General features: G+C 39.0%; 1 protein-coding gene across 8 annotated transcripts in view; it reads left to right on the top strand.

Annotated features, from left to right (window-relative positions):
* The window catches only part of MAST4 (microtubule associated serine/threonine kinase family member 4), a 351,856-nt gene that overhangs the window by 329,918 nt on the left and 7,731 nt on the right, over positions 1-14,207 (top strand). For all 8 annotated transcript variants that reach the window (XM_042450935.1, XM_042450934.1, XM_042450933.1 and 5 more), the window contains 5 exons: positions 712-905; positions 4,733-4,933; positions 5,971-6,200; positions 8,890-9,012; positions 13,177-13,313. In XM_042450935.1, coding sequence (XP_042306869.1) covers positions 712-905; positions 4,733-4,933; positions 5,971-6,200; positions 8,890-9,012; positions 13,177-13,313 — 885 coding nt within the window. The remainder of the gene's footprint in view (positions 1-711; positions 906-4,732; positions 4,934-5,970; positions 6,201-8,889; positions 9,013-13,176; positions 13,314-14,207) is intronic.

The following is a 14,207-nucleotide window of genomic DNA, read 5'->3' as shown; positions in this document are numbered from 1 at the left end:
CAAGGAATGTTCAGAGGTGGTCTTCCTAGTTCCTTCCTCTTAAATATAGCCTACAGCACCTCATATTTCTTGGTGATCTCCCATCCAAGTACTAACTGGGGCTGACCCACCTTAGCTTCAAAAAATAGACAGGATCTGGTGCCTTTAGGCCCAAGTGAAGCAAATTAGATTGAAATAATGACATGTCAAAGACCAAGGACTAACATTCATAAAAGTTTGGAGCGAAGCAGATGGGCAAGAGGAAGTGGCCAGAAGCCCCAGGGCCATTGCGGACACACATTGTGGCCCCAAGGGTGCCTCCTATGGTAGTCCCAAAAGGATCAGAAAAGATCTACTTCTTCTGGGGCTGGTTTTGGTGCCTTAGGCGACCCCACCGTAGCCCCAGGGTGGCTTCTGGGCACTCCAGGGGCACGCGTCATGTAAATGTCACACCCCTGGAACGTCCAGAAGCCACCCCCATCTGCCCATCTGTTTCGGGCCTCAGTACTCAATCTGCTGTTATATATTGTTTCTCTCTCATTATTGGAACTACTGTAAAATTATTCTAAAAATTAACTATACTGATTGTTGAAAAATGTTTAATTGTCTTTACTGGCGGCTTCATCAGCCTTAGTGTACTCCCGATTTCAGTTTGTATTTAATTATCTAATCTAAATACCATTTGAAAATGTAGACAACAAATACCTACATCTTCTTCTTTGAATCTGAAAGTTCTAGGCAACGTCACAGTTCAGGGGTGCTTCCTAAATTGGCTATATCATCTGAGGGAGATCAAGAAGAAACTCCACGTTCTATTGGAACCCGTAAAGATCAAGAAAAGACTACCTTTGTCAATGAAGAAATTATTCCCGATGAACTGGAAGTAACAACTCCAGCAAGCACAATCAGTAGCTCTACATTGTCAGGTAGGATTCAATTGAAAAAGTTTTTTTTCTAAAAGATGAAAGATTTGCATTTTATGTTTATATGATGAAAGATTTTTATTTTAGTGAAATTTAAATTTTTCATTGTACTTGAAATGACTCTCTTTAGGATCAAAATTTTGTCTCTAATTTCAGAACCAAATTAATTGTGACAACTTATTGTTGTCAACTAACTTTGACAAATAATTGTGACACTAAGAATATAATTAGAAACCACAACAGTTGTTTTGTGGCTTTTCTTTGTTTGAGGTGGGTTGCATAATAGCACTCACGAGGTTATTTTAAAATCAGTCCCAACAGGCAGGGAAGGATGTTGTGATTCCTAATGACATGCATACAGGGCAGTCCAAGTGTAAATATTTCGTACACCCGATGAGGCTCTTGAAAGCAGGAGGAGAGAGTTTGGTCCTTCTTCTTGCTCATTTTCCCTCCCCAAATGCCTCCCCAAAACACATGTGAGTAATAAGAGGGGGGAAAAATTAGTGTAGAAACCTAGACTTGGCCCAAATCTCTTCCTTCTCTCGTATTGGCGACATGTAATTCAGGGCTGGGAAATCTGAGATACTGTGTATCCAGAGTATTGCCCATTCCATTAGGCAGTACTGCCTACTTTTTATCTCTCCCAATATAGGTGCATTGATGTCAGTGAGAAGAGATATGCAGATTATTCTGGAATAGGAAGAGGTTATCCGAGAAAAGAGAGACCTGTTTTACTGCATGGTCACAACATTGCAGTTAGTGTCACAGAAGTGTAACTTTTCCTTGTAAATGTTGATGTGAAAGGTTTAGGATTTAAACTTGCAGCATATTAAAACATGAGTTCAATATCCTAAAATGGCTTTTATTGAACTTTTTAAAATTCCTCCAAATGAAAGGCTTGTAAGGTATAATTAATATATATATATATTTAAATATCCCCAAAACATCTCTCACCTTGACTTACAACAGAATAATTCAGTAATTTCCCATCATGTTGTATTTGAACTAAGAGTTGAACATAGGCAAGTGGGTTTATATGAGGCTTATACAAACAGTAAAACAGAGTATGTTAAATCTGTGTGCATGTGTCAGATCTGTGTGCAGTGCCATCTGAGCAATAATTCTTTATTAAATCAGTCTTCATTGATTCCTGGACATTATCATGTTGTCTCTCTCGTCTGTTGATGACACAAAAGTTGGCAGTGGTCGTGAGATGCATCTCCCTGATTTCTCTGTTTCGATGTCGCCTGCCAACTGTAAATTTTGGCTGAAGTCAAACCAACACAGTGCTTTTAAAGATGACAGAGATGGTCAAATATAATACTGAGTATAATGCTAAAACAAGATCAAATCATGTGTAGTATGAGCAAGAGGGATATGGGGATACAGAGAAAAAGACATTTTCCCCTACCCTGCCATGATACAACACAGAGCCCCTGCTCTCTTGCTGCAGTGCTTGGAATCCAGTTACCATTGATGAAGTTAACTCTTGATTAAATGTCTTCCTAATAATAAAGCACCTGGAGAAGACATGCTTCCCAGTGAATTATTTAGATCAAACCCAGACTGGTGGGCACCACCTCTTGCCTCATTATTTACCTACATCACTCAGTATGGGAACATTCCTCAGAGGTGGGCTGTAAATATTGTAATTCCTATTCATAAAAAAGGCTCTATGGCTGACCCTAAAATTTTTAGGCCCATCAGCCTATTGAATATCATATCTAAGCTTTATGCAAGATACCTATTAGGCAGACTAGAGGTATGGGCTATGGAAAATGACATCTTTGCAGAAGAACAAGCCGGGTTTAGGAATGGTAAATCTACAATAGATAAATGTTTTGTTTTATATCACATGATCCAAAAATATTCCCAAAAAGGTAGACAATAACTTTTTACCACCTTTGTTGATCTTACTTCTGCTTTTGATCTAATAGATCGAGACCACCTTTGGTTAAAGTTAGCTGCGGCAAACATTGATAGAAGGCTGCTTCTTCTGATTCAAATGTTACATTGCAATACAGTGCACCCGTGTCATACACAGATGCACTATATGGGGCTTTCAGTATATGTGGGGTGCAAGGTGCAGCGCATACCACTTAGATTAATGGGGTGTGCGCGTACCGCCACACCGCTGCACCACCGCCACATGCATGAGCACCATTACTTTCACTGGGGCTCGAGCATATGTGCTTTTTTTTATGCGGGGAGGTCCGGAACGGATCCCCTGCATAAAAAAGGGTGCACTGTACTACCATTAGGGTCCGACTTCGGGCACATGGAGTTTTATCTGATAGTATTCCTAGACACAGAGGTGTGTGGCAGGGCTGCCTCCTGGCCCTTTTTGTATTTAATTTTTATATAAATGGTGTTGTCTAGAATTTAAAAGGATCAAGATTCTTCCCAGCATCTATCCAGGATGTTAAACTTTCTGTCCTGTTATATGCAGATGATATTGTTCTGATCTTGCTTACTTTAATCGGGATGCAAAGACTCTTAAAGAAGTTAAATGAATTTTGTTTAAATGAAATGTTAATAGTTAATCACTCTAAAATCAATATTGTGGTTTTTGGCTTAAAGAAAAAGCTTCACCACTGGAATCTAGATACAAAATCTATAGATCAACAATCCTATTTCAATTATCTGGGTTTAAGATTTCAATCTAACTTGCCATGTAAAACACATTTTGTTGCAACCAAGCTAAAATCATCTCATTGTATACACTCTCTCCTAAAATTCCATAGACTTCAAGGAGGTCAATTGGTAGCCCCTTCTGTTGAGGTTTATCAAAGAAAAATTGTTCCTCAACTATTATATGGTGCAGAAATTTGGGCGTATAATAGTATATCTAATTTGGAAATTGTTCAGAATTCATTCTTGAGATCCCTGTTGGCTCTTCCTAAAAGTCTCCCTATCTCCTTTTTGAGAGCAAAAACAGGTCAGATTGCCCTTCAAGCCATTATACATATTGCACTTGCTTTTTACTGGTTGAAGTTAAATAAATAAATATTTAAATAAATAAGTCATTATTATTATTATTATTATTATTATTATTATTACATTTTATTTATAATGTGCTGTTGTTGACCATGAGTGATTCCAGGCTTCCCAAAAATGCTTTTTAGAGCAATTATCTTCTAACTCCTCAAGTTCCTGGGCATATATTGTCAGAACGATACTGCAGAGCTGTGAGATGTTGACTCACTACCAAATTATGCTGCCAGTAGAGTTAAGCAACTGATTAAAGGAAAATCCATCTTGTTGCTAAATGGGCCAACTTACAATCACTCTCAAACTCTTCTTTCTCCTTTTCGTTTCCATTATATAAAACATTATTTGGATTAGAGAATTATTTTTTTAATCTTACTCTGGCCCCATTAGAAAAGCATTTACAGCCTTACGGTTTCAATGTATGCCTTCTGCCTATTTGACAGGCAGATATAATAACACCCCTATCCACTTAAGATTGTGTATTTGTAAAACTGGGGTAGTGGAGAATATTGAACATTATCTTTTACATTGCCTTCTTTATACAGCTCCTAGACAAAACTTCCTTGATCATATTTTATACTCTCCTTCCGAAAGATCTTGTTCCCAGCAGATCTGTATGCTTTTGGCTGGTAATGATGTATTAATTACCTCCATGGTGGCAAAATTTGCTGTAGCTGCTAGTAAGATTAGACTTGTTGTATCAACAGTAATCTTAGTACTTGCCCTAATGTTTGTTTTTTAATTTGTTGCCCAAAAAATGATCCCACACCATGGCTGAGTTCTCCCACTTCTTAGTTCGCCTGTTTCCTTAATTGGTTCATCTTTTTCTTTTTGTGCAGTTGGCAGTTTTTCAGAACACTTGGATCAGATAAATGGAAGAAACGAAAGTTTGGACAGCACAGATAATTTCTCAAAGCCACCTAATGATCAAGCATCTCATATAGCTCATCAGCGATTAGAAACTACAGAGAAAAAGAAAATATCAGGAAAAGTCACAAAATCTCTCTCAGCCAGTGCTCTGTCTCTTATGATCCCAGGAGGTACAGAATATTATTATAACCATTAAATGTATGTTTCTGTGTTCCTTTTTGCAGTTTGACCTCAGTAAAACTTTTGTTAATCAAATCAGAGATTTCAATGTTTTGAGTCCCAGTCCTGGGAAAAGAGCGGGATACAAATAAATAAATAAATAAAAATTTACTTTGAATCCGTAGAATAATTAAGATTGAAAACTGTACCAGTTTTTAGCCCTGTTCTGCTTTTTGGTCCATCAACAATGGAGCAGAAACATGAACTTACATTTTATAATACAAGATTCGGAATTTCCTATGTACAATGTATCCATGCAGTTTATTATATAGAAAGGTAATTTTATTTTAATTCCATCCTTATCCTAGTAAATAGTGGAATAATCTGCACATGATGTTTGAATGTGCTGGGCATGTTGATAGTGAGAGAACAAAGATTTTACTCCTTTTGTATCCCTTAATCAATTTCTGAATACAGCTGATATCAAAGTAAATGTGGTTGAAAGCCAGTTCCTACTCCTGCATGGATTGGGCTGAATGGATGTGAACATAGCAATTTACACATAGCTCGGTCCCATTTATGTCTAAAACAAAATAAGAGATTTCACTCCAAAACTAAGATTCAGAATATTTTTAGGGTAGTGATGGCTTAAGCAATAGCTGCTGTTTCAAGGCTGTCTACGTGGGTTAAAAATGTAAACAATATGTGTAAATTTTCTTTTTTTCCCTATCCTGTTCTTGTTACTGTTTGAAAAATTGTTAGCTACTACAAGATGGTCCACAAAATCACTCCATGAGACACCAAGGATAGGTTCTTTCTCCTGCAGCAGCAGCAATAACCATAAACTATTATACAAAAAGACATTGGGTTTCACAAAAAGTCCTAGAATTGAAAAATCATTGAAAAAGCATATTTGTGCAATTTTTTCCACATTTTAAGATTTTTATCCCATTGTGCATAAATAAAATAAGGGGAGATTTATATGTTGTGAGTATTATATGCAGTACATATGTGAATAAAATCTTATATAGAGAACCATTTCTTCCAGATATATTTGGTGTATCTCCTCTGGGAAGTCCAATGTCCCCCCATTCTGCATCTTCAGATCCCTCATCATCCAGAGATTCTTCTCCTAGCCGTGACTCCTCAACTGCTTCAGCCAGTCCTCACCAGCCTGTCATAATTCACACTTCTGGAAAAAAATATGGCTTCACTATCCGAGCAATCAGAGTGTATGTGGGTGATAGCGATATCTATACAGTTCATCATATTGTTTGGGTAAGGTTTTTAACATTGGCTTGTATTATCACAACACTTGAAAAATGTTTTGCATTTACTGTTTCAAGCCTAAATCAGATAGTGGTAGTTATACTGTTAACATTCTGGCTTTCAATGATCTGTCTTTCTGTGCTGGTTACAAAATATTCATTATATGCTGCTGAAAATGAAGACCAATTTTTGAGATGTTCCATGCAGTACTTAGCCAGTTTTAATTCTTAGCTGTATGTGACCACGTATCGGTTAACTAAGGTGTCTGGATATTCCCTGTGGTATCACACCTGTGTTTCTGGCATATTCCTGCTACCAATATTCACCTAGGCCTCCACAGCTGTGAATGGGGGTTCCCATGTCCACACACCACCGCACCATGAAGCCACCATTGCTACCGCCCTGTGGGTACTGCTGCCATTCTCTGTGAAGGCCCCTGTGAAGGCCAATGCATTTAATACTCACAACAAGTGTGAATAGAGGGTGCCTGGCTTCACCCATGTGTCCACGCACACCGTTCTGATCACTCAGGCCATGATGTGGCAACTTAAGGAGGGCACCGGCAGCAGGTAAAGGAGTACACAGTCATCTGGTCTACCAGCTGTTGTGGTGGAGTTTCTGGGAAACTCCACTGTAAACAGCAAGTCCTTTTAGACTAAGATAAGGGCCGGCTTCAAGCTGGACCTGTTGGATTAGTGTTGGTATGCCCGCTCCCAGCCCATGGCTTTGACCTGTGTTGTCTAAACAGGATTACACCAAGCTGAGGAGAGCATGGACCTTTTCGCCCATGTGTACCTCGCCTCAGATATTTCTTGTAATCATTACTTCCTTGATGGCATTTTAACCAGGAGCATAAACTGTGGCAGGAATATATCCATTAAAAACTGTTATTTATTGTAGGAAAAAGTAAATTCAGATGTGATCCATTACATCCTTCTGCCCACATAACTGCTTCCATTAGAAAAACAGGAAAGGAAGCAGTTTCCATCCTCTCATCAACCATATTAACAGAGGAAACAGCCTTTTACTGTGCATTTAGCTCTGTAGTTTTAGCTCTGACTGGGATTTCAGGAAGGATGATTTCCTAGCCCAATGCATTCCCTCATGTTTGTCCATGTAAATTCTGTTTTCAAAAACAAAACTAATGTCATGGCTTGGTGTTTGCGGTATTTTCCCCCCTTCTCCTTCAAAAGCATAACTCAAAAGACAGAAAAGTTTTATTTGAAGGCCTGGGTGGCAGCAACATTGCTGCTTGTTTTGACACCAAGGAAAAAAATGATTTTTTATTAAAACTTTGGGGGCTTAATTAATTTTATAAAAACCCACCCATGCACATAGTTTCAATCTAGTTTAAACTATATTAACCCTTTTAATCCATCATTTGTTAATTTTTAACATATTTTAACCTATTAATTTTTTAAATTATTCATAGTATTTTAAATTTTTTAGATTGCTTTTATTGTATGCTACCCTGAGATCTTTGGATAAAGTGCAGGATGTAAATATTTTAATGAAATAATTAATTGGCATAGACTTTTGTGGACAGTAGCCTGCTGTTGGTTACTTAGAAAAAATTTACCATATAAGCATCATGTACCTTAATAGAATTTGTCTGTCTTTCTTTACCTCATTGCATTTTTGGTGCTGAAGTATGACACTTCCATTCTATGATATTACTTTTGTACTGAAATAGTTTGCAATATGGAGCTTTTAAACAGGGAAGCAATGTACAAAACTATGGCAGTGGTAATTACAAAGTGCAGTACATTGTATCCTAATACGTTTTCCCCCCGTATTTAAAAAATTCAACAAATTTACTTTTAAAAAATGTCAATTTCAATCATACTAAAAACCATTTAAAAATAAGTGAAAATACTGAACATTCCTTGTATAAACTTCATAATGTAAACCATTTGCAGTTAGAAAGATTACCAGTATTTTCCGGCATATAAGACGACTGGGCGTATAAGATGACCCCTTACTTTTCCACTTAAAATATAGACTTTGGGATATACTCGCCGTATAAGACTACCCCTCTACCAATGCACACCAAATAAAATTTAAAAAAAAAAACAGCTTTTTTGTTTTTTCAAATGCTTATGACATGCCAATACTTAGCAGGAAAACTTGTTGCATACAAAGCCTGCTTGGATTAGTCAGCTCTCCCTGCCTGCCCAGCCCTCCCTGTCTCCAAGACTATCAGAGCGGTATTGCAAACATGACTCTTTTTTCCATACCCTGGGGGTTCCAGACGCCTGCAGCTTGCTCCGCCCTTCAATTATATATGCGGCGAATGCTGATCCTCCAGTCTGGCTCGGAAGTTTCAGCACCTGCCCTATAAGATGACACCCGGTGTATAGGACAACCCCTGACTTTTGAGAAGATTTTCCTGGGTTAAAATGCAGTCTTATACGCCAGAAAATACAGTATATTAAAAAGTAAATCTTCCATGTTTCTTTGTGAAAATTTCACTGTTGCTTTTAGATCAATGGCAGCCTCTGGTATGTTAAGTTTAATTGATTAGTTAGAACTTACTATGAGACTAAATCTGATTTAGGTCATTGTGGTGCAATTCTACGCCAGATAGGTAGAAATATTCTTAGCAGCAGCAGCATTCTATTTATATCATGCCTTTTCCCCAAACTGGGACTCAGCTTAAAATGATTTTGCTGGGAAATGTCTCTTCCTGCTTTTTTAGAATGTTGAAGAGGGAAGTCCAGCTTATCAAGCTGGACTCAAAGCTGGTGATCTCATCACTCACATCAATGGAGAGCCGGTGCATGGCCTTGTTCACACTGAAGTCATAGAACTGTTATTAAAGGTAAAACTTTTTAAAACTTTTGTTCCAGAAACCTATATCTTTCTTACTAGAAGTAAAATCTTACTAAAGATTATGGCTCAAGCAACCAGTTTTCTGTGATGACAACAATAAAGATGCATTCATGAGTCAACAAATTTAGTGGACATACCACTGGAGAATGAGAGGAAGCAATACTTAGATCTAATTATTGTTCAGTTGTGCCAGCATGGCATAGGTGTTGAGTGCTGGACTACAACTATGGAGACCAGGGCTTGATTCCTCACTCAGGGCAAGTCACATGATCTCAGCCTCAGGGGAAGGCAATAGCAAACCTCCTTTGAAGAAATCTTACCAAGAAAACTCCATGATAGATTTGCCTTAGGGTTGACATAAATTGCAAATCACTTGAAAGCACACAATAACAAATTGGCAGTTAAAATCTGAATGTACATGTAAGTTAGGGCCGAAACAGACTGTCCCTTTGATCGCGAGACTGGGGCAGTGGCAACCACACGTTACAGCCCTGATCTGGCGTTTTTCTGGCCCTTAAAAGAACTGGTAAAATGCTGCTCCTTTTTGCACTGGAAAAAAGCTGCCCTTTCCACTGCTCCCGCCCTAGCTTTTCGGCGCTACTTCAGCGTGTGGCTTTTAAACGCTTTGCTGCCAGAGCACCAAAAAGCTGCCCCCCATTTGAGCAGAGAGGTGGTGTGACACTTGGCTTCAGGGCAGCGACAGGGCATGTGGCATCTATACGTCACACCGCCGGGAAGCCAGTATATTGTGCCGATCTGTGCCAGCCCTAAGTCTAGGATTAAAACAAGGTATAAGCTTGATTTTTGATCTAGTTGACCCTAATTTAAATGTATGTAAAAGTATCAAAACTTCATGGCATATTTGTTTACAATATAAATATGTCTGCCATATTATAGATCCTTTTGGAATTTAGGCAGCTCTTAAAACATATAAATGACTTCTTTATAATAATCCTGTTTTAGTTGCCCTGGGCATTTAACAATGGTTCTACGCTGCATATACTTGGCCAGCCAAGTGGAAAATTGTTAGAAGCCTGAGGAAGAATATAACCAATTAAGCTTAATACAACATGAGTCCTAAATGCTCACTTCACAGAGATTATGCAGGCAGGCAGGTAGTTGGGGTGGAGATGCATTCCCATATCATTGAAGAGAAGCATAACAAATATGTAATGAACAAAAAAGAAGCACTCCTTGCAATTATCTGTACTCTGAACTCTGTAATCATATTTCATCCTCCTTCATGTGTCTCATAACACATGACAAATGCCATTGCTATATTATTGGAGGCCTCTGTCAACTGCCTTTCCAACTCTTTCCATATTGTTCATAAGTGCATTCTGGAGATAACCGTTTTGTCCTTAAAAACCTTAACTAATGTTGTTTTCAAGATGTTTTGCAGCAAGACATTTAAGATGTCTATTAAAATGCTATTACCATTCTAATTAATACTGTGATCTCCAAAATGGGTGGGGGTGGGGGTGGGGTGCTGTGGTCTAAAGGTCAAAGTTATGTTTGGAGCTGTGCCTCCCAAGTAAGGAAACGTGGAGCACAGATGAATCCCCCATGCTAATTCAAAAATGGAGGAAGACATAAAAGAAAAATTAAAATTGTGGCTGGAGCCATAACAATTCACAGAGCAAAGAGTCAACAGGAGCATGACAGCATAGATTTAGTGTATAAAGCAGATCACCCTTTCCTAACAAGTTCTAGCTAATTTTGGTAATAAAACCACACTCACTCATAGGAGGTTATCATATGAGGCTTTTAAACCATGATTCCCAGGGAAAGGAAATAGCATCAGCGATGGTGATCACATGATGCCACTTCGCTCCCATAGCTGCCCCATCCCTTTTCATTCACAGAGGAAACCCATGAATGAACTGCCAATTGCACAATGCCGTGGAAAGCCATTCCCAGGACATTCATGTGATTGGCAGTGATGTGATGTCACTCTTCCCTCCTCCTCCTCATTTTTTAATTATTTTTTTCCTTTTTTGCACAATTTTGGAGCTCTGAAGCCTCAAAATTTTGAAATATTTTTAAAAGCTTAAATCAAGGCTTCAGAGCTTTGTAATTGTGCAAAAACTGTTGAATAGGATGTTGGTGTGCTGCTTAATGTTTTTCCCTATTAGATATTGGAGGATCAGAAGGCTTTTTCTAAAAGCTGATACTGTCCAAGGGGTGGGCTTTGAAAAACTGCCATTTCGATTTGCTAATTGCACATTACATTGTCCCTTTGTGTAAAAGACACAAGCAGAGATTTCAGGCTTACATAAGGTGGCAGAGTTGAGAGGTAGAACTGCAGTATCAATGAATATTAGGTTTAAATAAAAAGAGTAGGTGGAAACATTCACTATTCTTTCTGTAGTGAAAATAACTTGTAAACCTGATGACAACCATAACTACATGGTTGCTAGAACCAACATTTTAATAAGCAATTATCATCTACTTTGTACAACTTTGCTTGCTACTTTCTACAGGCATTTGTTGTAAATAGATTACTCCAGATGAATGTTGTAGATGCAATATCAATCCAGCAGGTGGGGAAAGAGAGTGGGCTATGCATCCCCCACCGCGAGATGAGATGTTAATCTGTTTTTCTTTTCAAAATAGATGATATCATACTTTATTCTTAGGGCATTTTTGCTATTATTGAGAAAGTGCATTAATATGTTTCAGCTAGTCATTTCTTGGATTCAAGCACAGTGAGAACGTTTCTTAATATTTGTTAACAAACAAACAAAAAAGATAGAGAGAGTTATGTAGTGATGACCTTTAACAGTTCTTTAAAAATCTGTCAGAAAAGTAACAAATCCAAAAAACAAAAATATTTGTATTACTGATTCAATATACTTTACAACCAAATAGCAAAAAACTATAAGCTCATGTTTGTCAATGGGTGGCTCTGTTGCAATGCAGAGGTTAGCATGTATGCCTGAGCAGCCTGGCTGGAATGCTACACAAGGAACGTGCTTCTTGGAACAGCCATTCACTGATGGGATCATGTCACTCCCATCAGTCTCATCATGGTACTTCCACAAAAAGATCTTGTGTTGTTTTCCAAGTAGAGCCACAAGCTCTAAAAAAAAATGGTTTGTGGGTGGCGAACCTTCTGTGTTTGTGTTTCGTACACTATCTCTGACAAAAAAAAGACCATATCTTAAAAATTAGTGAACAGTAGGCCCATCTTATCCATGGGGGTTTTGGACATCCCTCCACATGGATGGCAAAAACCACAGGACCTCAAGTTCTTTGGCATTCAGTGGTGGCGCGCATGTGTGCTCACTCTTCTGGGGCCACATGCATGCAAAGCCATTGAAATCAACTGGGCTTGCTAAACCTGTGGATGGCATGCCCATTATTGGAGCAGCTGCTCTGTAATTTGTTTTCTGTCTGTTTTTTGTCCTTTGGCCCCAAAGCAAAGAGCTACTTTAAAGTTGCATCATCATCATCACCACCATCACCACCACCACAATACCAGTTAGTGTATGTTTGGGTTTTCTTTCCTTTGAACTGCAAACACTCATCCACCACCATGACATGCCACAATTTGTTTATGAAAGTCCTCCCCATTCCATTATTCTTTTTTTAAAAATAGCAACTCTGTCTGGTGTATAAATCTAGAGTACCCATGGGTGTTTCTTGTGGCTAGTTCAAAACCACTGCTCCTCCACTCTCTTAATGGCCACTTAGAATTCTACAGCTGATTTCACTTTCTGTAACAAAACGTACATGAAAACTAAAAACGGGAAAATGAATTATTCATACTGAAAACGTAGACCTAAAATTGCCTAGCTGAATCAAGTCAAGTCTTAGTAAACCAGTAGTATATTCAAAGAATTCTAATTTTAGAGCCAAAGGTAATCCCATCCCACTTATTGCCCAGTGAGATATTCTTCCATACATAAAACTCATGACTGCCATAATCATGTGATGTTGTCAGAAAGCAGGAAATGATCAAGATTTATTCTCCAAAGATCCTGTTATCTTGTAATAAAGCAGATGTCTCAGCTAGATGAAATTAGTAGAAAGCAAGACTTGGTAGTGAAATTGGCATGGGGAAATGTTTCTTCTGAAACCATCCTCTGATTCCCTTTGTTCCACTTGGAGAACAATCATATTGTAACAACTTGAAATTCTTATTTGGCAGAGTGGCAATAAAGTTTCAATTACTACAACACCTTTTGAGAACACTTCAATAAAAACGGGACCAGCTAGAAGAAATAGCTATAGGGGCCGAATGGTTAGACGGAGTAAGAAAACAAAAAAGAAAGAAAGTTTGGAAAGGTGAGTTGTGGTTACTTAATGCCAAATAAATTTGTCATGCTTGTGGAAATATGCTTCTTTATATGCAAATAAATTGTTTTTTCTCTTTGGCCCATTACAAACGGGCTGTTTTGTGCGTGCGGAGCGCGCACTAGGGTTAGAAAGGGGCGGTGCTTCCGCACCCCCCTAACCCTAGTGCGCGCTCCGCATGCACAAAATGGCGGCGGCCGTTCCACACAGCCGCCGCCATGAGGACGTCATGACCACACCGCCTCTATACTAGTGCGCCCTTAGTGCAGACCAGGAAGGAGCTCCATTTCGGAGCTCCTTCCTGGTTTGGTCCGCTGGGCGCAGCCTTCAGACGGCTGCGCCCAGCAGACCAAAGGAGAAAGGGGCCAAGTGGCCCATTTCTCCTCCTCCCCGCCGCCGTGGGCTGTCCTTGGGGCTTGAAGCCCCAGGGACACCCCTTTTCAGGCTGCGGGGAAGCGGCGTTTTGCCGCTTCCCCGCAGCCTGAAAAGCGGCGGATCGGGGCCTCAGCGGCTGCCGTTCTAACCACTGAGGCCCTGATACACCGGGGAAAGGGGCGGGCACAGCCCGCCCCAAATGGGCAGTATGTAACCCGCCCTCATTTCCAGATAACTCTCATATTTCATACTATCTGCTCAACAAATATCTTTATGAAATATCTTCATAATGTTGTTTTTTTCATTTTTAATATTCTGTAATATCTCCTAACATTAAATAGTATGTAGAAGCATACTTCCACAGTAGTACCTTTTGATTAGAATCATATAAAAGATATTGTTCCATCTGTCTGTCATTAGTTGGATGAGTAAGCTTCGCTGCATACATTTGTACTGTAAGTTGTGTGACAGGTGCCCAATTTGTGTGCTGTTTACAACCTATAGAATAGT

This window comes from Sceloporus undulatus, chromosome 2 (genome assembly GCF_019175285.1).
Source record: "Sceloporus undulatus isolate JIND9_A2432 ecotype Alabama chromosome 2, SceUnd_v1.1, whole genome shotgun sequence".
NCBI lineage: Eukaryota > Metazoa > Chordata > Lepidosauria > Squamata > Phrynosomatidae > Sceloporus > Sceloporus undulatus.
The sequence above is the reverse complement of the archived record's forward strand: the minus strand, read 5'-3'. Positions and strand labels throughout refer to the sequence as shown.